General features: G+C 53.9%; 1 protein-coding gene across 1 annotated transcript; it reads left to right on the forward strand.

The window, feature by feature from the left end:
- The first annotated feature begins 1,144 nt into the window (after window positions 1-1,144).
- On the forward strand, window positions 1,145-21,496 carry CSF3R (colony stimulating factor 3 receptor). Its single transcript, XM_050932101.1, has 16 exons — window positions 1,145-1,346; window positions 3,300-3,413; window positions 4,642-4,941; window positions 5,551-5,674; window positions 6,809-6,996; window positions 8,444-8,598; window positions 10,333-10,486; window positions 11,548-11,630; window positions 11,992-12,205; window positions 13,079-13,270; window positions 14,026-14,127; window positions 14,548-14,694; window positions 15,789-15,929; window positions 16,900-16,990; window positions 17,591-17,672; window positions 18,323-21,496. The coding sequence occupies exons 2-16, from the start codon at window positions 3,347-3,349 to the stop codon at window positions 18,854-18,856; spliced, it is 2,574 nt and encodes an 857-aa protein (XP_050788058.1). The 5' UTR covers window positions 1,145-1,346; window positions 3,300-3,346; the 3' UTR covers window positions 18,857-21,496.
- The last annotated feature ends 1,533 nt before the right edge of the window (window positions 21,497-23,029 follow it).

The raw sequence follows: 23,029 nt of genomic DNA on the forward strand, positions 1-23,029 counted from the left end.
TTGCCAGTTCTCACCATGGCCAAAGACTGGCGGTAGGGAGCCCTGAAGAACTGTGCTAGGACTTGAAGTGGCAAATTCTGGATTGAATCCCAGCAGTGCCATAGTCAAGGCTGTCTCTTGATTTCTATTTCAGTGGTATCTGAACTGCACCCCACATCATCCCAGGGTGAGTCAAAGTCAGCAGTGTGTTCTCCTGAGCCCCTGGGGCTTTTCGAACGGAGTTGGCTAAGCACATGCTGTGCTGGGGGGAGATATGTCCTCAAACTCACAGGGACTTTGCTGAGGTGGGTCTCCCCTTTTCTCGGCAGCCTTTGCTAGGGCCCACCCACTCGTCACCTTGGTGCAGGAAACGCTGGGTGTTTAGAAAATGCCAGCTGAGCTTAGCAGGCAGGTGCAGGGTGGGCTTGGTGGCCTCTGATACACAGGAGGTCAGACCAGATGATCAGACCAGGTCCCTTCTGCCCTTAAACTCTATGGCTCTGTGACTTGGAGGACCCTGTGTCCCAGCACACAGCCGCTCCACCAGCTCTTACTGGAGAATCCTGGATTTAGGTCTTCCTCTTTGAGTCTCTGCTGGGAAGGACCCAGGAGCAGACCCCAGGAAGGTTCAGGAGTGTCACCAGGCAGGCAGGGGCAGCACTCACAGTAGGGACCCTGGAGGGTTATTCTCCAGTGTGGGGTGAGAGAACAGCTGGCACCAAGAACGGTGGAAGGGCCTGCCCATGGGAACAAAGGTGGAGACTGGGGGATGGCAGGGCTCTCCCTGACACGCCACTGGCTGGGCAAAGCCCTGGAGAACATGCCGCAGGTGAACAGGGGGGACGTGAGCTCTCAGCGTGTGATGCTGCCTTGAACAGTGCACTGGGCTGTACAAACAAGGACACTTAAAGTGCTCTGCTCCAGGGCCCCTTGGAGGCTGTATTCCTCCTGCCAGCCTCTCAGAGGCCAAGCTGGCCCAGCTGGTTGTGGCAGGTCACAGCAAACCAGCACATTATTGCCCCATCCCGGCCGCTCATGGACTCCCTTCGAAGCGTGGTGGGCAGGGAAGGAGGAGGACCAAGGAGCCCTTTCCCCAGCCACTCGCTGCGTGTGATGTGCTCCTTCCTTCCTGCCAGAAAGCCAGGCAGATACAGCCTGCGGGGAAGCATTTTGCAATCACCTTTTCTGAAAGTCAGAGCAATTAACGGCACTGGTTGGTGGGTTGTTTTTTTTTTCTTTTTTGAGGAACTAACGGTGAAAGCAACATGTTAGAGAAGAGCTGGAACACTCTGCTATCCTGGGAGCTGGGGGCCGGTCCTGCGAGGGAGCCGTGAGCCAGAGTGTGCCGCATGAGGCACTGAGATGAGGTAAGGGATGGAGCTCGTGCTGGCTGGGTGCTGACTCAAACTTGGGTTGTACAGAACCTCTGAGGGGATCCCGCTGCTCTGGCTCAGCTCCATCCTTGGCCAAAGCTGCTCGGGGTTGATCGTCTCTCTTTTAACAGGCAGCAAACAATGCATTCTTGTGAATCTGGGGGTCCCGGCATTCAGCGCTGTCCTGCTGCTGCGGCTCAGAACCATCCAGCGGCTGTTTAAAGTTTGCACAATGCTTTGGAGCTGTGAAGTGTTATCCCCAAAACTGAGGCTATTTGCGGCTCTTTTCCCTGCAGCGGGGTGGAGAGACGGAATAACCCATTCTCACACACCATCGAGCACCATGAGCCACAGATCCAGGCTCCCACACCATTGATCCCCCACCCAGGAGGTCCTTTCGCGGGACTCAGTGGGGCAGATGGTTCTCCAGCCCCAATCCTGGTGGGAATTGTCAGCAAAGAGCAGGTGAGGGAGTCAGAACCTGGGACCCAGCAGTCTGGGGCTCAGGAGCAGAAGGAGGGGTGAGGGTGGGGGAGTAGGGAGATGCTGGAAGAAGAAACTGAAAATAGTTTAGAGGATGAACAGACTGCAGAGTAGGGGGAGGCAAGATCCCACTGGCCTGTAGATGTGGCCTGTCAAGTAAGGAGGCATTTCCTCATTCATTCCTTTCATAAGACTATAAACAGCCCTAGCCTCAAGCCACCTTTCACGTTTCTTTAAACCTACCTACTGGATGGCATGGGAGGTGAAACCACCCCGGCCCATGAAGTGCCACATCTGGGCACGAATGTGTCCGTCCCTTCTCTGCAGGAGCCGGGGGACCTGCCTGCCTTGAGCGCGGCTGAGTGGAGGTCTGAGCTGGCTGCCAGGGTCGGGCTGGTGGCTGAAGGTCATGCTAGTCTCTCCCCACGCATGGGGCTGGTTTACTCACAGGGTTCTTCTTTCCCAGCTTAGGCAGCACCAGGCTCTGTGGGGGGGTCTTGTTCCATGCAGTCTGGCCGCGCAGAGGTTTGGTTGTACAGGCTGCAAGATCCTTGCAGCAGCAGGGACAGGCTCTGACTGCGGGGGTGCCTACACACGAGCGAGTTCCCGGCCTGGATGGAGACTCGTGCTTGTGGGGCCGGGCTAGTTTGTTACTCTGGCGTTGTGGGCGTTGTGGCTCTGGCACAGAGCAGGGCTAGTCTGAGCTCAGACCTGGGGGCAGCAGGTCTCTGCCTGAGCCAAGCAGCAATCGCTCACTCTGGGCATCACCACACCCACAGCCACTCCAGTCACTTTATTTCCCAGGCTGGAGGGGACTGGAGGGGCTGCGTGAATGTGTTTCTGACACAGAGAGGTGGCCTGAAAATGGGCAGTGACAGGCCTCAGGCACCACAGATCTTGCGTCCTATAAGCCTCTTCGTCCCAAACATACGTGATGGGGACAGCTGGAGGGGCATGGAACACCCTCACGTCCCATGTCTGTATGTACCACGGGTGAGCACTGGGAGGACCCGTCACATGCCACCTTCATCTGTAACATGGGTCAGCACCAAGAGTATTTGTGCTTGGCTCTGCTCTCCCATGGCGTGAACTGTGTGGAAAAGCTTTGACCCAATTAACCAAATGTCTCAGGCCAAGGGAGAAATTCACAGCCTCAGGGGGCTGGTGCAAAATGAAATTTGCTTTGTGAAATACAAATGCAGCATATGGGTCAGATTTATCCCCGTTAGCATGTGTGTCCATGTTAGATAGATAGACGGGGAGGATGGGGGGTGGAATGGGATAGATAGACAGATAGACAGATAGATAGAGAGATAGATGGGGTGCATGGGATGCATGGAGATAGATAGATGGATGGCTGGATGAACCCAGTACATTTTGCCTCCTATGTAACTCAGAAAGTTTCTCATATGATGTAGGGTTGTACTAGGGCAGGTTAATTTGAGCACACTCCCATCTCCACAGCCATCATCCCAGGCCTGTAAAGGAGACTCAGTCTGTGAATTCAGATCATGGCCATGCACTGGAAGTCTGAGATGCTGCTGGGATGCTCCACACTCTTCCTTCTGATCCTGAGAGGTGAGTTTCAAAGGGAAGTGGTTCCCAGCAAGGAGCTGGGAAATCCCTGACTCCTTACAGATGCACTTGATGTCAATTCTGTGGCCAGCATGGAATGAGTTTTGCTAGTGTCCAGCCCAGAAACGGTTCTGACTGGCAGTGTAGACTGGGGCCAGGCAGTGACTGTGCTGGGGACTAGCCTGTCAGACAGGTGGCTAATCCAGGTCAGGCTGGAGAAGAGTGGTGAGACATTCCCCCTGTCCTGGCGTTACTAGACCCTGGATCTGTAGATAAGTGGAGAATTTCCCATCCCAGGGTCATTCACCAGCCACAAGTGAAAATAATAGATCAATGTCTCAGGGCTTTGAAACTGAATAGCCCCACTGAAGTGACCGTGGTCTGAGCACAACTCAGCCGTGCTTCATGGACGACCCTCAAACAAGAGCCCAAAAGCAAACGAAGGCCCCACTCCTAAGATGTGATCCTCTAGTACAGGTCCCTGAGCCCAGGCCACCTCCCAGTCCCACCGCCCATGTGGCGTCGTCCCAGTCCCCCGAACCAATACTGGAGCTGCTGAAGTCTCTGCACCGGTACCTTTCACATTCTAACAAAAGGCTCTATCCGCATGTCTGACCCTTTGATTGTTCCTTTGCCATTTCAGACTCTAACATGGCCCCTTTGGTGCTAAACTCTTGCTGTGCAATGTGACTGCTCCTTAAAATCTCCATTTGGGAAAGAAAAATTCAACCTTAATGGCAGCAAATTTAAAGCTGACAAAACCAAATACTGTTTTGCACCATTAGGCTATGGAAATCACTGCCACAAGGTTTCCTTGAGACTGAGAGTTCATCAGGATTCAAAACAAGCCTTGGACATTTATCTAGCTAACCCGACCATGCAGATTTGTTATAGAAAGGGTTAAAATTCATATAACTTTGGAAGGGGTATAAAGTCTCTCCTCCAGGGCATCAGCCAACCATCAGGGGCTGGGGGAAATCTCTTCCTGGAGCAGATTATCCCATAACTGCAGGGTTTTGGCACCACTCCCCCGTGTTGGAGATGAGATACTGGGCGAGATGGAGTCCACGTTTCTAAACATGGGACTGGCTTTCAGGAAAAAAGAGTAACACACTCAGGCTGCAAGGAGGAGTTCCTGGTGTCCCAGGGAAGGAGCAGGCCAGAGGGGCAGCCCCTTCTGTGTAGCCCAAGGCCCTGTCACCTTGATGTGCTGTTCTCTTTCACTCTGCAGGAGCCCGAGCCTGTGGCTGGGTAACAGTGGACTCACCCACCATTCTCTTGGGATCTACAGTCACGGCCTCTTGCACCATCCAAAGCAACCGCTGTGGTGGCTTGGAAGGTGAGGAAATCCAGATCACATGGAGACTCAACCGCGAGTCCATGTCAGGGAGCCAGCACAAAAGCATTGAAGGAGCAGAAGTTTCCAATCTCACCATCAGCCATTTCAACCAAACCAGGGCCAAGCTGTGGTGCTTTGTGGTGGGGAACGGCACCCCGCAGCGGATAGGCATGGCGGAGATCCACGCGGGCTGTAAGTCTCGCCCTCCTCTGGTTTTAACTCAAAGGGCCACGTTTCTATGCACGTGCAAATAGCACACTCTCTTCCTCCTGATATTTGCACCTGCATCTCTTTCCTTGCACCAGAACCCCTGCATTTGCAAATGCAAATTGGGTTAAACTGAACTCCCACTGGGGGCAGGTAATTAGGGGCCATCACCTCCTTTGCAGGCATGGTCACTTGGACTGCCCCCTCGGCCGTGTCTCCAAGAGGCTGGCTGGATCTCGCTGAATACCTTCTCACTTCTCTCTTGCTTTGGCCAGGGACAGATGGGGTGGGGGTTACTATTTCCTGGTGCATGGGGGAGGGGAGGGCCCTTTGAGGGCATGTGCAGGTTGGCAAGGTATGGCAGTGAGGGGAGGGAGAAGTCTGTGCCATTGCTGCCTGGCTAGGGACTCCAGGGCTTCAGGCAGATGTTCCCTCTATACATATTACAGGAGAGTTCTACAACTGTAGGTAGGTAAATAGTTAACAGACACAGGACCAGTCGATGGTGCTCAAGGACACGCAGCTTAACTGCCCAGACCTGGGAGGTCCATTCAGCGCATCTCAGATCCTTTATCCCCATTGCTTTCTGCCTAGATCCACCATCGAAGCCTGAGAATCTAACCTGTATGATGAACCTCAGTGAGAACTGCCTGACGTGCCACTGGGACCCCGGGCTGGATGGACACCTCCCAGCCAGAGTGGCTCTGAAAAGTTTCAAGTAAGTGATAAGCCTCAGCCACATGCATGGCCTCCTATCCATCTGCAGAGTAATGGTCAGGCCTCTTTGCCCATTGCACACCGCATATGGAGAAATTAGAGGGGAAAAGGGGCCCATTTTGATCCTGTCCTCCTTTTGCACCCAGCAGCAGCCAGGAAAGCATGTTTCCCACAAGCATCTAGGGCTGTGTCCCATCTGCTTTTAAAAGCCCGAAGCAATGAGGCCTCCAGTACGCCCTTTGCAGATTGTCTGGAGGCATCTGTGCTCCGAGGGATACCACGTCTTGCAGGCTGCTTGGTACAAGCCCTTTGTTGCTTTCCCTTGCTGTGTGGCCTCGGATGTGTCCTTTGGCCATACAGTCCCAGGACTCAGTGTCACCCGCTGGTACCTTGTGTAGCAGTAATTGTTCAGAGTTGTGTGCCGGAACTGGCTTCCAGAGCCCTGAGCAGGACCAGATTACAGCACCCACTGTGAGCAAGTTTGAGAGCTCCTGACACCACATGGCAAAGTCAGGAGCACCGCCAGCTTTTTTGGTGCCCTAGGCAGTAAAAGGTTCTGTCCCTGAAATGGCGCCCCCGACAGAGGCGGCAGAAGGTCCCGCCCCCGAAATACCAACAACAACCCGGGCAGCTGAAGATCCGGCCGCCGCAGTCGTCACTTCCCAAATGTTAGTGCCCTAGGTGACCACCTAGGTCACCTAATGGGTTGCACCAGCCCTGGGCAAAGTGGATTATAGACACCCACCATAGAGCAAACTTAGAGCCACTGAGACTTGATCCCAGCATCTCCTTGACTCCCAGCCTCTGAGATTGCACCTCAGAAAGTCACTGCTGGCAGGAGCCCATCTTCTCGATGAGGCCAGCCTTGACTCCATGCCAGCGGTCCGGCTCAGCCTGCTCAGCTTAGCTCTCCCTTCAAGAACAGTATTTCCCCTGCCTCTGGCCCACCGTTGGGTGTTATTCAGAGGGTCCCTCTGCACCTGCACAGAACCTGGATTTCCATGTCCCTGGTGTGCCCACTGGGTGCAAGTTGAGAGGAAGGTGAGGATGGTACCTCAGCCTGATGAGTCTCCAGTGAGAACACACAGAATGTTAGTGGGGACCTACAGATTGACCCTGTCTTGTTCCACTGCAGGAGCAGAGGCCAATGTGAAGTTTCCCAGGAGGCGATCCCAGACTGTATCCCACAAGCCGGCCAGAACTACTGCACCATTCCTCGCAGGTTTCTCCAGCTGTACCAGAAAATGGACATCTGGGTGTCAGTCCAGAATGCCCTGGGTACAGCTGAGTCTGAGCATCTGTGCATCGACCCCATGGATGTAGGTATGTAATGGAGCTGGGGGGCTTTCTTTGTAGCCACCTAAATCAGAGTCTGGACAAAAGAATTTAGAGAGAGAGTTAGTTCTGTTAAACCAAATCACATTAAAACACTTCAGATTATTAGATCATACTTTACTTTAAGGTTCCATTTATAAATGGTTTCCAAAGCAAAGGGTTAATAGAGAATTACTAGCTGTTCTAAGCTGGTTATAGGTGTTAGTAGGATGTGTTATAGGTGGTTACAAGCATCTCAGCACAAAATGTTATAGATGGTTATAAGCAACCTGTTGACTGACTGGTCCCTCTAACAGGTGGTTAACCATTTATTGAGGTGTGTGTAGCTCGAACGTTTGTCCCTTTCACCATCGGCAGTTGATCCAGTCAAAGATATTACCTCACCCGCCTTGTTTTTTTCATATATTGAAACATCAGTGAGTTGTTTATTAACCCTTTGGAAACTACTGATCAATGGAACCTTCCTATCAAATACAATGGATTATTATTACTATTATTTTGCTGTTTAAGGGCCTCATTCGAAGCCCAGCAAAGTCAGGGCAATTCTTTTCATTGACTGAGCAGGCCCTAAGTGCTCAGTTCTGCAGGTGAAATCCTCACGCTGTTGAAGCCTCTGGCAAAACTTGGCTATACTGTATATATCAGTAACTGAGATTTCTGTTACCAGAGCCATTGGGTGTTGGAGGGAGGTGACTAAGTAGGAGTTAACCCCCAACATCCTGGCCAAATTACCATGCAGTCTTTATAATTTGCTCACTGCATCCCCACTCCAGGCGGTTTTGACTGATGCAGGATGATGCTTCTCTCCCTGTTCTGAGCTGCTGCACAGAGCCGCTCTGCTAAACAGCTGCTGCATTTCAGCCCAGCATTACAGTTAGGTGCAGTAATTCCTCTCCAGAGAGAAGAGGGGGATAAAGTGCGTTGTGAGGTTTCAGGAGGAAAGACACAATAGGAACATCAAAGAAATGATTAATTAATGAGTTATTGTCAATTATGAATAATAACACATTTCCCTCAATCTCTGATTGGCCCCTTTCCCCCTGCTGTAATTATGGATCAATCTCCCTGGAATGCCATGAGGGTCGTGCATAGGACAATTTCACTTCATTTGCATATTGAATCCAAGTCCTAGTCAGATTATTTCTATTTCCAAGGTCTTTTCATGCTGCATTTTTTTAACCATTTATTTTTCTTACTCACCTCACTGGAGCTTAAAGCCAGAGCCAGGATTAAGACCAACACTAAGTCCGATCAGATAGATGGCTGGGATCCCTCGTGTGAATCCCAAGGTCTAGGGCTCCCACTGACTGAAGGCGAAGGTGTGCAGGCAAACATGTAGTGGGGTCAAGCCCTGGCTGTGTTTTGTGCTTTGCCTGAGACCCATCTATCTATCAATCTATCAGTCTATTGATCTATCTATCTCTATTCCTTGTAGCCAAACTGGATCCCCCTGTCCTAAAGAGCATCCAGTCACTCCCTTTCCAGACTGACTGCATCTCCGTGGCCTGGGAAGTGGCTCCCACCAGCTCCCACATAGAGCAGCAGTGTGAGCTCCGCTACATGACCCATGAGGACCCTGGATGGACTCTGGTGAGTGACTGGCTCCGGGAGAGGGGGCCAGGCTGGCTGGCTGGCTGGCTGGGGCTGTGTTCCTTTGGAGGAAGTATGGTCTAGTGGCCAGAACTCCTGGGATCTGTTCCTGCCTCTGTTTCCGTGGGGGGACTGAGAGCACCTCATTTTCTCCACCTGTAAACTGGGAGATTCCATCTGCTCTTCCAGCCAGCTCCTGAGGGGAGAGGAGTGAGTCATTGGCTTCTTTCTCCTGTTTGGAAGGAGGGAAGGAAACCTCTCCTATCCCCCGCAAGCCCCCACTCCTAAAATGCGCTGTCTGCTCCTCAGTTTTAACCATTCCGCATCCTTCCACTCAGGGGCTGCATGGATAGTCCAGAGATTTACTCTGCACTTCCAGTACCTCCTTTTGACCCCCCCTCCCCTCGTCACTGGGTTCGCCACACACCCTGGTGCCCACTGCTGATGGGGCACAGAAGAGGGGCAGCCTGCTGGGCACTGACAGCTAGATTTCCCAAGAGCTCAGGGCTGGATCTCCAAGTGCGCAGTGCCCCCCATCAGATCCAAATTTCCCACCCTCATCAGCTCCCACTGTGACACTGATCAGATTTTCCAGAGCTCACACCCAGCACCCTGGGCTCTTTGGACAACCAGACCACTTGCTTAGATGCCACAAAGGGAGTTGAGTACTTGGAAATCTGGGGTAATGAGGCCTTCCTAACACTCCAGCCTACAGCATCGGGGGGGCGGGGGGCAGCCACCAGCCACTGGGGCCAAGATTCTCCAGAAGTAGCTAGCGATTTGGGGGCCTGGATTTTCACAATGTGCTGAGCAGCCACCCTCTGAGACTCAGGCCCCTTTAAGGCATCTCAGGTTGGTGACTCCAAATCACCAGCCACTTTTGCACCAGTTGGGGATCTGGCCGATTGACCCCAGTGGAGCGAGGCTGAGAGCCTGCCCCACCAAGCAGAGAGATCCAGACCATACAGCATGGAATCCCACCCTCTCGGAGCCACTAACAATCACACCTTAGTCTCTGCCACTCCAGCCCCATCAATACAGCTCCCGCTGCCAGCTCGTTTCCAGAGCCGCTCCCTGGCAACCTGCGACCCAAATTGCCTTTGGAGACGTCCCTCTAGTCTGAAGCAGCCCAGTTTCCTTGTTTAGATCACAAGTTTCCTGGGCTGATTCTCCTCTCCCTTCGGTGTAACACCCCCCACCCCACCAGAAAGGCCTGGGGTTCCCCCCGGGGAGTGTGCGGAGCCAGGCCCCTGGAGCCAGGCCCTGGCCTTTAAGAGCGGGGCACTCTGGGAGCAGTTTCAGGCATCGATTCCCCCTGGGTCTGGAGGCTGCATTACTGGGCCAAACCCATCTGCTGGCCACCGTGGACTTTGCCCAGCAGATCCCACATTCTGCATGTGACTCTTCTTTTCGGACCCGCCTCAAGCGGGCTATGCAGCTTTGTCCACAGAGGAGTAAAACAGCTTTTCTGGGAAGGAGCTAGAGAGAAGCGGGGCCGGCTTCCCCCAGGCCTGACCCCTCGCGCCCTCAGTTACATCCCCAAAAGGCTGCCACAGCAGAACGGGTTGTCAGGAGCTACCCCAGGGAGCTGTTCACGCCCACTTCAGCACGCTTTGCCCTAGTGTGACTGACGCACAGGGTGCAATCCAGAGGAGGATCGGGGCCTCGACCCGGCCATGCCTGAGCAAGAGTCCGCATAGGGCTGCCTCTGATGTTGCTTTGCTTTGCAACCAGGTCCCCAACATTGTCAGCCCCAACCTGAAGACCCACCACTGCGGCTTTCTCTTTGGGACAGAGTATCGCTTCCAGATGCGCTGCATGCGAGTCACAGCGATGGGCTACTGGAGCGAGTGGAGCCCGGGCTGGAATTTCACCACCCACGAGAAAGGTGGGTCCTGGCAGGAGGACCGGCCATGCCACGGTACCGCCGCACAGGCAGGGTCTGACTGGCTCAGGCTCAGGGACCCAGGGCCTGACTGAGAGTCCTTCCCATGCCAGGGCTGTTGGAAGGCCCCTGGGTGAAACAAACACAAGAGAGAGCCATCCTCACTGCTGCCCATACACCCTCCCCACCCCGGCTGCCTCAGCAGAGAGACCACGGACCGAGCCCTAGGGCTGGGACCCCACAGCGTCTCTAGTGCCAGTGAACTGTGATCCCACAGCGAAGCTGAGTCTGTGGCTTTGCTGAGTGACTGGGCAGGATGGAAGGACAAAGTGACACACACGGAGCTCGGTGATGTGGCACTGGGGAGGGCAGAGGAAAAGGCCCAGAGCTGCCTGGGGGAGTGGGGTCCGACTCCTGCTTATTGGCATTTGCAGTGGGTCTCTAAGGCTCCCCATGCTGGGAGCAGTGGGTGCCCATTTACAGCCCTTGGCGTGTGGGTCAGGCCAGCTTCACTCTCACACACAGCCTTGCTTCCACCCTGGGGCAGGTGTTGTTACAGGTGTTCATTTGCTGGGCGATGGGCCAGCTTGGTGCACAACAAGGAGACAAGGGCTCTGCCCAAAGGTGCCCATGATCTAAGGGCTGTTCTGCACACAGGTTTGGTCCTAGTAAAGCAGTGTCCCTTAGGGGCATGATCTTTTATCCATCTGTTTATACCCGTGGGTGCAGTTAAACTGGGCTAAGCAGGCCCTGTCCTGGTACAGCTATTCCTCTTCTCCTATACGGAGAAACTAACCTGGCGTCAGGCACCTTTATACCAAAAGCTCCACCCACACGGGGGCTGTACTGATGTAACTACCCCGGCAGAGTTCCAGGGGTACAACTTGTGACTATAGACCAGGCATAGGAATGGGGCTTGCAGCTGAAGAAGGTGCAAGACTGAATTTTAGTGACGTTCTGATCCACTGAGACCAGCACATCTGTGTTGTGTCTGTCACATCTGTACCAGTAAAGGGCAGCTGTGAAGAACGGGTGAAAGAAACCCCTCCTCTTGTGTGCTCTAGCTCCTGCAGGGAAGCTGGACGTTTGGTGGAAGATGACGCCCATGGACTCTGGGAAGAGAGCGGAGGTTCAGCTGCTGTGGAAGGTAATGCTGGACAGGACCCTACCAGCAGAATGCACATGTGGCTCATTGTAAGACAGCCCCTGTTATTACACACGACTTGTCTGTAGGGGAAGAGGCACGTGAGCACTTAACCGTGGGACTTGCTGAGACTGTCACAGCCCCATATCTGAACTCCCTGCCGGTGTCCTGGGCTCCCCAGTGCTAGGACAGTCTGCCTCATCCTTTTCTCCCCTGCCCCAGGTGTTTCTGTAGGACCCCTCCCCCCAGGAGCTAAGCACTGAACACGGTAAATCACCCCTGCATGGTGCCCTCCACAACGGGCTCTGGTCCCAGGCCGGGGTTTCCACACTAACCCAACCATTGTTCTACCCGCTCTGTGCAGCCTCTGAAGCAGAACGAGATGAATGGCAGGATCCTGGGGTACTGGGTCTCCCTGAATCCCAGACAGAGGAATGTGGAGCTAGCAGCTGTCTGCAACACGACAGAGATGCAGTGCAATTTCTCTGTGCTGGCTGGGGTCAGGAGAGTTTATCTCGCAGCCTATAACTCAGCAGGCGAGTCTGCAGCAACAGAAGTTATCTTCCTTGAGAAGAAAGGTAGGGGCTCGCTAGACATCCTTGCAATCTATTCAAAGCAGCATGTCTCTGAAACCCTGAAAGCACCTTCAGTTGGGCTCCGCTCTGCAGAAACCCTTTGATTTCTCAGCTCAGCTGCACGGGGGCTAGGAGCCCTCCCTGTCGCTCCTTTGTCTGGCTCCAAGAATTTGGACTGTTTCTATTTGGTCACTGCCCCAGTAATAAGTAGAGGCACTTGCCTGTCAGAGTGCGATCTCTGGGCTCCTCAGTGATCCCGCAGACATGCAGTGACCCTGAGATGGGCTCCCTGGTGCGTTTCCTGGGCTGCAGAACATTTCAGGGGAGCAGGGGGTGAAACCCGACAGACACCACGCTGGCCGAGGAGCATGTTTTAAAGGCTATCGAGAGTAATTAGCTGGAGAGCCAGCTCCTCAGCTCGTGTGAATCAGGGTGGTTCCACTGGAGCCAATGGAGTGACACCAGTTTACACCAGCAGAGGAGCTGGCCTGTAATATCTGAACCATCCTTTTCAACGACAAGAGAGCAACTAATGGCCAGACCTGTGCATTGAGCAAAGGGAGAGTGTGAGCCCCCAGATCAGGCATTAAATCTCGACATTCCCATGGCTGCTTGGTAAGAGAAGATGCTTCTTCTGCTCGCAGACTCACAGGCCCCACTCCCTCTTTGCTAGCCTAGGTGGCTGCAGAGGGTCCATGGCCTCCTCTAGTTTTACTGACTCAGTGGTGAGCTCAAAGCGCAGCAGCAGCAGTTCTGCTGCCCTTCTCCCGCTTCCCCCTGGCCCCTCCTCAGCTTCCCCCTTATCTCACACACAGCTTCTCTCACCCCTCCTGCCTCCTGCCTGTGCCTGATTGCATTCTCCCATGCTGTTCGCAGGGCAGCCCCTGGCCAGGATCTACACTTCCCCCTGTGATGAGCACAGCCTCTGGGTGCACTGGGAGGCACCCAGAGCCGCAGTCACTGGGTACATACTTGAGTGGCACCAAACACCCTTGCTGGGGCCAGCCAGGAGCAGCAGGAGCTGGCAGGTGGAGCGGAACAGGAGTGCCACCAAGGCATTAATCCGAGGTAGGCGCTAAGGGGCAGGGTTTGGGCAGCAGCCTGGGGCATGGGTGAGGGGAAGCAAAGGTGAGTTCCTGGCCTTTCGCCCCTTCAATTCACTAGTCCAAGGTCTGTCCACAGCACATGGCAGCTTAGAGGCTGGTCACCTGCCGGGAAGGGAGGCAGCACTCTTGTCAACCCAGGCTTACAGGGGGCAGCCTGGGTTTGTCTTCCAACTCCCCATGTTTCTGAGCTGCCCCTCAATTTTACAGATCTCTGCGCTGTATCTATCCACCGACCGCACACCCGTCTCTGCTCTGTATCCATCCTGCAACATCCCCCCATCTCTGTGTTGTATCCATCCATCCACCAATCAGCCTATCTCTGCGCTATATCCATCCATCAACCCCTCGTCTCTGCCTTGTATCCATCCACCAACCCCCCCATCTCTGCCCTGTATCCATCCACTGCCCCCCTGCCTCTGTGCTGTATCCACCCTGTGACCCCCCCTTCCAGTTACCCTGTACATACCAAGGTTTGTTTTCATGCCCATAATGTCAGTGCTATGCCATTAAACCCCTTGGATGCTGTCTCATGTACCAGGTAGATGATGGGAAGTAGATATTTGATGTGTCAGCTGACACACTGTGGCTGATTGACTGGAGATGCAAGGTACGCTGGCAGTGCAGAGGGCGCCCTCCCTGCTTCAGATGATTGAGTAAAGGGCTCTCAGTGCTTGTAGCCCTACTGGTTTAATCACCTCCTCTTGTTTTCTCTTCCAGAAAATATTGAGCCTTTCCAGCTGTACAATATCTCTGTGTACCCCTTGTATGCAGACACGGTGGGGCTGCCCCTGCACACAGCAGCCTATTCAAAAGAGAAGGGTATGTGTTTCTATAACAGTTCCCATCCTGAATGACCCCAAACTGCTTCACAAACTAGGTCCAGGCAGCATGACTGAAATGTAGCCACCTCTGGGGTGGAGGGTGGCAGCCCAACAGCACACATGAATGAGGGTGCTGAAAGTCCATCTCAGGGCAGCGGGCCAAGCCCCTGCTCTTATGAAAAGTGTCTCCCGGCTCTGTGGAATCTGGCAGAACAGAGGGTTAACTGCAGAATGATCTCCTGCAAGAGATCACAGTGCAAGAAGCACAAGACAAACAGAGTCCTTGAGTGAGGTGCTCAAATACCTGCTCTTACCCAGGACTCTCTGCTCCCCGGCCCATATTGGGGACCCTATAGGAATCTGTACTGCAGTGCCCTTGGCTGCTTTTTGTACATTTCGTTTTCTTCTCCCACTTCAGCTCCATCGCGTGCCCCTAAATTCCGCCTCAAGAGTGTCAGCAAGTCCCACGCCGAGCTCAGCTGGGACCCAGTCCCCATTGAGATGCAGAACGGCTTCATCACGAACTACACCATCTTCTGGGCCAGCACCGCCGGCGATGAGCTCCGTAAGTCCTGCCTGCGTCACTGCCATCCTTGCACTGCACCTACGACCCCGTCAACCTGTCCAGTGCTCTGCAGCACCATTTTCCCGTGTGCTGGATGGATAGTAATCCAGACGTGATCCCCCACACAACAACAAGGGTTGAGAGGGTTCAGAAGCGAGCCACAAGAATGAGTAAAGGATTAGAAAACCTGCTTCTAGTGACAGACTCAAGGAGTTCAATCCATTTAGCTTAACAAAAAGAAGGCTCAGGGGAACTTGATTGCAGTTTATAAATATCTACTTGGAAACAAGTCTTTAATAATGGGCTCTTCAATCTAGCAGAGAAAGGTCTAACAGAATCCAATAGCTGGACGTTGGTGCTAGACAAATTCAGACAAAGAAGTAAGGTGCACATTTTTAACAGTGAGTGTCATTAGCCATTAGAACAATTTACCAAGGGTCCTGGTGGATTCTCCATCACTGGCAATATTTAAATCAAGATGGGCTGCTTTTCTAATAGATCTGCCCTAGGAATTACTGTGAGGCAGGTCTCCGGCCTGTCTTGTACAGGGGGCCAGACTAGATGATCACAATGGTCCCTTCTGGCCTTGGAATCGATGAATCTATGAACATCCCACTAGGCGCCTACCTGCATCCTATGGTGCCCAAATCCCTTTGCAAATCTGGCCAGAGAGGTGAATGACCTACACGTGGTCACACAAGCCATCGGGGGCAGAGCAGTGAATTGGTCCCAAGTCTCCTGAGTCCCAGGCTAGTGCCATCCTTCCTCTAGGTGTGTGTATGTTAGGGGCTGTACTATAGGTCTGGGAAGTGGGGGGGGAGTTTCAGGGGGTCACGTTGTGGGGTCAGCATTTTATTTTCTCTTCTCCCTCATCACCGTCCCCTCCCCCCTTCCCTGTTGTGGTCCTGTCTTTCATTGAGGAGGTGAGCGCTCAGTTCCAGTCAGACCCACTCATGCAGGTACCACTGCCCCAGCACAGGCTCTGGATTTAGCTCCTGGAGGTGATGCCAGGACTAGCAACGGGTCCGTAAGCGGTGGGAGTGCACGGCGGGATTGGGAGCTCAGGGTGACTAATAGCCGTACCTGCTTCCTAGGTGCCGTTGTGAACTCCTCCTTCACCACCTTCACCGTCAGGGGCCTGCTGCCTTCGATGATGTACAAAGTGCACATAATGGCGTCCACAGCAGCCGGCAGCACCAACAGCACAACCCTGACGCTGGTGACCCCGGTGCTGGGTAAGGCCGTGGGCTTGGCCTGCTTGGGAAACCCCAGCACTTGGAATGGGCCCAGAACAGTGATCAGAGGTGCTATTTGGCCCAGGAGGCAGAGGTGGGGGGGGAGATAGCCCTAGACCCACACCCCTCACAGGCACACACACACATGCACACACACATATACACATGAACTCTAGAGACAGCTGGATCCCAAGCTGCATGTGAACTTGGCCCATCCCTAGGTGGCAGGGGAGCACATGGGGGTTGCTGAGGCACTGGGACTAATTCCTGGGACCACTCCAGCTACTTAGCACAAAGCACCCCAGGATCATAAGAACATGAGAACAGCCGTATTGGGTCAGACTAGAGGTCCATCTAGCCCAGTATCCTGTTTTCCGACAGTGGCCAATGCCAGGTGCCCCAGAGGGAATGAACCGAACAGGGAATCATCAAGTGATCCATCCCCTGTTGCCCATTCTCAGCTTCTGGCAAACAGAGGCTAGGGACACCATCCCTGTCCATCCTGGCTAATAGCCAATGATGGACCTAGCCTATATGAACTGATCCAGTTCTTTTTTGAACCTTGTTATAGTCTTGGCCTTTACAACATCCTCTGGCAAGGAATTCCACAGGTTGACTGTGCATTGTGTGAAAAAAATACTTCCTTTTGTTTGTTTTACACCTGCTGCCTATTTTCATTTGGTGACCCCTACTTCTTGCGTTCTGAGAAGGAGTAAATACACTTCCTGATTTACTTTCTCCACACCAGTCACGATTTTATAGACCTCTATTCTATCCCTCCTTAGTCATCTCTTTTCCCAGTCTTCTTCATCGCTCCTCATATGGCAGCCATTCCATACCCCTTATTATTTTTGTTGCCCAACCCCCACCTACCTCGGGGAAACGCTCAGGTCACTCCATGCCACCTACCTGACTCCTTCATACAAAGGGCTGAGCTTTGGGAATAACCCAGTTCCTATCTCTTTTTCAGATGAGAAAGAAATCCAGTATCTCCTCCCGTTCTTTGGCCTCATGTGTATCGTGCTTGTAGTATTATTCGTCTGCTTCCAGAAGAATCGGAGGTGAGTGCCCGTGGATCAGCAGCCCTTCATGGGCTTGGCAGCGCGTTATTAGCTACTTAGCCTCCCGTGATGTAGCTGTGACCTGTGCTGCCCTCCTGTGCGATGCGTGGGCACCGATCTCTGTCCAGACAACGGAGGGGGCTGGAATCAAAGGGCTGGCCAGACATTTCCTCTCTGTTAGGCTCAGGGACACTCATAAGTATGGGAGCTTTGTGCTTTTCACACCAGGCCAGTTCCCCCACTGGGGTGAATCGGTGGAGCTCCATGGGTTTCCATGGACTCAGGCCCAGAGGACCGACGTCCCTCTTCACTGACGGAGGTGTCTGAACAGAGGCAGGTCCAGCAGGCTCAGACAGGCGCTGAGGGTAACTGCACTGCCCCCAGTTATTATTTATCTTGTGATCTGACAGCCCCCAGAGGCCTCTGCCAGGGATCAGGGCCCCCTGCTTCTGGGCAGTGCACAAACACAGCCCCAGGCCCTGGATTTCACCCTGCCAGCTGCATCTCTGCCAATACCCCCAAGAACCCAAGCCCTGACCGACAGATCGGCCAGCAGCCCTGTCATTAAGCATCCCCCCGGCTTTGTTATGTGACCAACAGGGTGAAGAATCAGTTCTGGCCCAGCGTCCCGGACCCAGCTAACAGCAGCCTGGGCAAGTGGGTGCCAGCCGACCTACAGCAGGTAAGAAAGGGTCCGGCAGGTGCCAGTCCTCCCCCATTCACTGCTGACTCCATAGCACAATATTGAGTCACCTCTCACCAGCTGAGCACCTGGCTGGGAGACGGGACCGTGCCCTGGTGAGAAGGCCAGACACCACAGTGATGGGCAGGGATTAAGCACCAAAGTGGAATAGAAGAGAAACTAGCCCTGCCCTCCTAGCAGCTGGGTCAGCAGCAGTCAGCCTAGCAAAGCTCCTTCATATCCGCCAGTAGGGCCGTAGCAGGCTCAGCCCTGCTGGACAGTCAGATCTAGCAAACAGCTCAGCTGGCAAAGAATGGAGCCTGATCCTGCAAAATGCCGAACATTAACTTACTCAGCACTCTGCAGGATTAGGCCCCGCTCAGCGCCACTTCTGGGCCCTGCAGTGGGGCTGAGACACAGAGCCTGGCGGGAGAGGGGCAGGACGAGGGCAGGGGAGCCGGAGGGGCTTGCATAGCAGTTGGGCTGGGAAAGGCTGGGGTGAGTAGGTGCTGCAGAGTGTCTGAGAAGGGGCTAGGGGAGAGGGTAGCCATCGGGAGAGGGCTGTGCCCTGCAGTGGGGCTGGTGAGGCCGCAGCTACACACCTCACCACTATGAGTCCAGCCTTCCCTGAGCAAACACCTGTTTCCTAGGAGACTCTCCAGACAGCCAGTGCGAGGGAGCCTGGCCTGGTGACCATTTCTGACATCACCGTGCTCGAAAAAGGAGCCGAGAAGAAGGCACCGCTCTGGGGGAAGAAGGACCCTGTCCCAGCAGCTGCTGGCAGCTTCCCGGCCCTCCCCAAATCCTACATCCACCCCAGCAGCTCCGGCCTGCCGAGTGGCAGCAGAGCTCCAGGAGAGGCGAGGCCGGGCTCGTACGTCAACAGTGCTGGGGCCGTCCAGTACGCCAAGGTAGTTGCAGAAGGCTACAGGGGCCAGCAGCAGCATGTCCCATCTCCCCTCTACATCCGGTCCGACTCCACTCAGCCCCTGTTGAGCGAGTCGACGCCCAGCCCCAAGCCTTATGAGAACCTGTGGTTCCACGGGGCCCCGCAGGCGGGGCTGCACTGCCAGAGTTCCCGGGAGGATGTGGCCTTCCTGGAGGAGCCGCTGATCGACTTCCCCCTGCTGCAGGGCCTGAAAATTGACGGGGCTGAGGACCTGCATGACTTCCAGAGATTCTAGCGCCTTGCGGAGGCCAGAAGAATGGGCAGCTCAAACAGACGTGTCTCTCCTGGCCAGCCTCACACCGTCCCCCACACCCAAACCTCCATGGAGTAGGCACCAAGCTGCTGTTTGCATTTGCACCACATACTCTCAAAGCATTGGCGTGGCTTGAGCCTTGGGGAGGCAGAGGGCTGGCTGGCTACCCAGGCATGGTGCATCCCACCACCCTGCAGGAGTATGGAGTCTGGCTCCTGGGCTGGCAGGGGCTGGAAGCTCACAACCAGATCCTGCTCAGGGCAGTGAGGAGCTGGGTGCTGTCTGCTCTGGACTCCAGCGACAGCAGTGTGCTCTGTAGTTCACAGAATCAGGCCCTGAGTGCCTTCCCCGAAAGCTCCTCTAGTCTCTTTCTCCCAAGCCGGTGGGGCTGGGAATGCGGCAGAGAGCCCTGTGGAGGGAGAGAGCATCCCAGGCAGCCCCGCTGGCCGGCGCTCAGGGCAGTGCTGACTACCTAAAGGAGCTGCACCTATCTGCAGCTGAGGGAAGGTGGCTATGATGCAGAGAGGAAGGACGAGGGGGATCCCTGAAAATAGAACATCAGCTGCGTGCAGGGTCCATGCAGAGGCTGCAGCTCTGGAGTCCAGACTTGCTCTGCAGCTGTCTCCTTTCTGCAGCTGCTATCCCCAGTGCTGCCCTGGTAGGGAGGGAGCCCCGCAGACTTGGCTAAAGACTTTATAAAGCTCCCTGTCTTCTAAGGAAATGTCAATGAACAGTCTTCTAAGCTGATTACCCTGCTCCCTGGGGTTCTCTGGCAAGGACCAAGCCACGGCTCTACACGGCCCTCGCAGAGATGGGGAGCTGAGAAACTTCACTGCACTTTCTAAACCCCAAGTTAATGTTTTGCTATTTATTTGCTTCTCTACATGCTCACTTGTTACCCTGGGGACATTTGCAAAGAGTCAGCACAGCAAGAGCTATCTGAGGCCAGGGGACGGGTACTAAACTGCTGAGCTGTTTGCTGCTAGGTCACCAGTTCAAACCTAACCTAGGTCCATAGTGACCAACAGTCGGGCCCTTTGATGGATGTCTAGGGGTTGACGTGTGAAATGAACTGGGTGTCCAAGTGGGACTGTGTTACCAAAAGGGATAATGAACTCCCCAGTCGGCCTGTGAGGTGGGACCTCCAGCCAAGGGCTTGGGGTACTGTGAGGAACGTGTGCCCTGCCGCTGCTCAGGCTGTGCCTGTTCACTGTGGGGCAGGATGATCCCAAGTTCGGAGGGCTAGCCTAGGATGGGGTAGACCTGGGCTAGGTTCCCTTCCTCACTCCTCTGTGACCTAGGGCATGTCACAAAGGGTATGTTTTCTCTGCAGTGTAAACCCGGGTCTGTGGGACCTGGGCCTGTGGACTCAATGGATCCAAGCCCTCACCTGAGCATCTACACTGCATTGCAAACCTGGGTTTACAATTGCCAGCCCCAGGTCTCACAGCAGTGCTCACTGGTCCATATTGCACTATGCAGCCCTTCTGACTCAGATCTGTGGCTTGGCCTGCATCCATGCTGCAAAATGACAGGGTTTGGATCTGACTCTCAGCGAGTCCCAGGTCTTGAGCGCTTGCTGACCCCCAAGTCAGGCTGATTTGTGTGTGGACAGAAGGGGGCTTGGGCTCAAACCTGAGTCAGACTCCATGCTGTGTGTGCAATGTAGACATACCCTTTGTCTCTCTAGGCCTTGGCTCCTCAGCGGAAAGCACCATCCGGCCTCCCAGTGTGTCATTGAGATAAATGCCCACAGGATTGTGAGGCGCTCAAATACCACAGCATTACAGGGAGGCAGTACCGTAGATGGCAGGTACACTAAGGCTTTGAGTCTCCCGGCCTGCCAGCCCAGCACTGGAATCGCCACTTGCCTGTTTACCGTTTGAAGTGGTATTTTTTAATGGATTGGGCTGGCTTCGGAGCTGGAGCGTAGCGACTTTCCGTAGCTTTGGAGGGAGTCGGCTGGGCACTGGATGCTGCGGCGGAAGCTGCACTGCAGCAAACCCACCCCCAGCTCACCCTAAGAAGCCCAGAGGATGAAACGCAGCTCCTAAAGGCTTGTTCAATACTCCCCCAGGGTTGGGGTTTGGGCAGCGAGTAGAGTAGATCCTTCTTTATGCTGAGCCATTTTGCTCACCCTGACTGTCAGCTCAGGAAGTTATCGGTCTGCTTGCCTCATGGCAGCATTAGCTGCTCTCAAGCATTAATATAGCCAGCAGTGATCCCCGTTCACCCTGCGAGGCAATCACTGCTCATTAGCAGTAGGGTTATTTCCTGTAAGGATTTTGAATTGAGCCATTTGCTGGGTGTGCTGTGCCTCGGCATGTGGCCAGTTCTCTCGGTTGCTGTGACCATTGCACTGGATGGGACTGTTGAGTGGTGGACCTGGCTGCCAATAACACTGTTCTTATGTGGTGGTGGGGATTGGAGATCCTTCACAGGTAAAGTGTTGTACAGCCATGTAACCATTCCAAACCTGTATGTGTTGCCCCAGCAGCCGCTCCGCCTTGGGCTCTGTTTGTAGTATACCACTCAGAGGGAAGGTTTCCCTTTACGGGTTTGGTTTTTTATGTTTCCTTGGTTTGTTTCCTTTGAAACGTCATTGTAACGTTCTGAAATTCAGTGTTTGCCAGGTGTGTGTATTTGTTTCTGTGATGCTGCAATGGTTCTGTCACCTCTTGCTCTCCTCTCACAGGCAGATTGGTAGCAGGTGGAGGGGTTCTGTTCCCTCCAGTTCTACTGCAGGAGTGACATATCGGCCGGTCCTATCATTGGCATTATTCGTCTCCAAGCCAGGCCTGATCTAGCTGCTGGAAAAGGCAGGGGGGCAACACAGTATGGATCTGATCTCCTGAGGTGCTGAGAGCCCCAAACCCAGCTGAAGTCAGTGCGAGCTGAGGGTGCTCAGCACTTCTGAAAATCAGGCCCTAGATGACATTCAAAGTCCAGCACTCCTGCAAAAGGCTGGTTTTCTGAAAGGGTCACTAAGGCAAGCAAGTCAGCCAGGCATGTTCACACTGTGCAAGCCAGCAGCAGTTCTGCGCTGGAGCTGGTAGATCAAAGCACTTTATGTCGTCACTAAGAGTCTGAGAAGTGACATTACACCCAGTGTGAACGGGGACTGTCAGCCACAGACGCCTGACTTTAAAAATCATTATTATTAAGATATTTGCAAAGCAAGGAGAGAAAAGAGATTTGCTGGCTGGGCTCTCTGTTCCTCGTGCCATCAGTTACCCTGTGTAATGTGAGTGTGAAACACCATCAAATCAGAATAGTAACAATTCACTCCCACTGTGCACTGGGTTAAATGGCTGCACAAGACACAAGGCAGCAGGAAATCAACCTTGTATTTGCTTCTGTGAAACTCACATTAGGAAACCTGAAACTACCCCAAACCCACCTGGCTCAGCTTCCGTTATAGCCACCACTCTCCCAGCTTTGCATAACCCTGGGGCGTTTAAAACGTTTGGTGTTGAAATCAAGTGACACTTGCATTTCAGTGTGAACTGTGGCTGCTCTTCTCTAAGTTTTGCTTTGAGCGTTTGGCATGATTCAGACCATGAGCCTCGAAGTAAAACTGACAAGGGTGACACAGGGAGGGTGCGTGGAGCCCCCAGGAGGACATGCAAGTGGTTGCCAGCTATGCTGAGGAGGTCTTTGTCCTGCAAGAACAGGTGTAGTAATCATCTCATAACTCCACTGCAGCTCGGAACCCTGAATTCTTGCCTGCTGCAAAGGCCACCCCTTAGCCATGATGAAATCCTTATTTGAGTGCCAAGGTTTACAAGCCATCCTATTCAAAGGCTTCCCCAGGTCACAGGCCCTGGGATGCGCCAGTTCCAATGCAAGCCAGCTCCACAGCGACTGAGCATCACTACAATCTGGCGGCTCTTCAGCAGCTCCCTGGGGAAATGAATGGGGGGAGGGTCTCACTTCCGTTCCCGTTGGCATTTCCCTTTTGTTGGCAGTCACAGCAGGAAAGCAAGGAACCTGAACCTCCTGCTCATCCTCAGATGTGAACCCATCAGTGCATTGATGGAGGCTGAAGACACACTATGGGGGAAGCTGCTGCTGCCCATCCCATCCCCGTTTGGGCACCTCTCCTGCCGGGCCTCTGCACAGAGTCTCTCATGGGCGCGCCTCCCCGGTACATGT

This window comes from Gopherus flavomarginatus, chromosome 22 (assembly GCF_025201925.1).
Source record: "Gopherus flavomarginatus isolate rGopFla2 chromosome 22, rGopFla2.mat.asm, whole genome shotgun sequence".
Classification (NCBI taxonomy): Eukaryota; Metazoa; Chordata; order Testudines; family Testudinidae; genus Gopherus; species Gopherus flavomarginatus.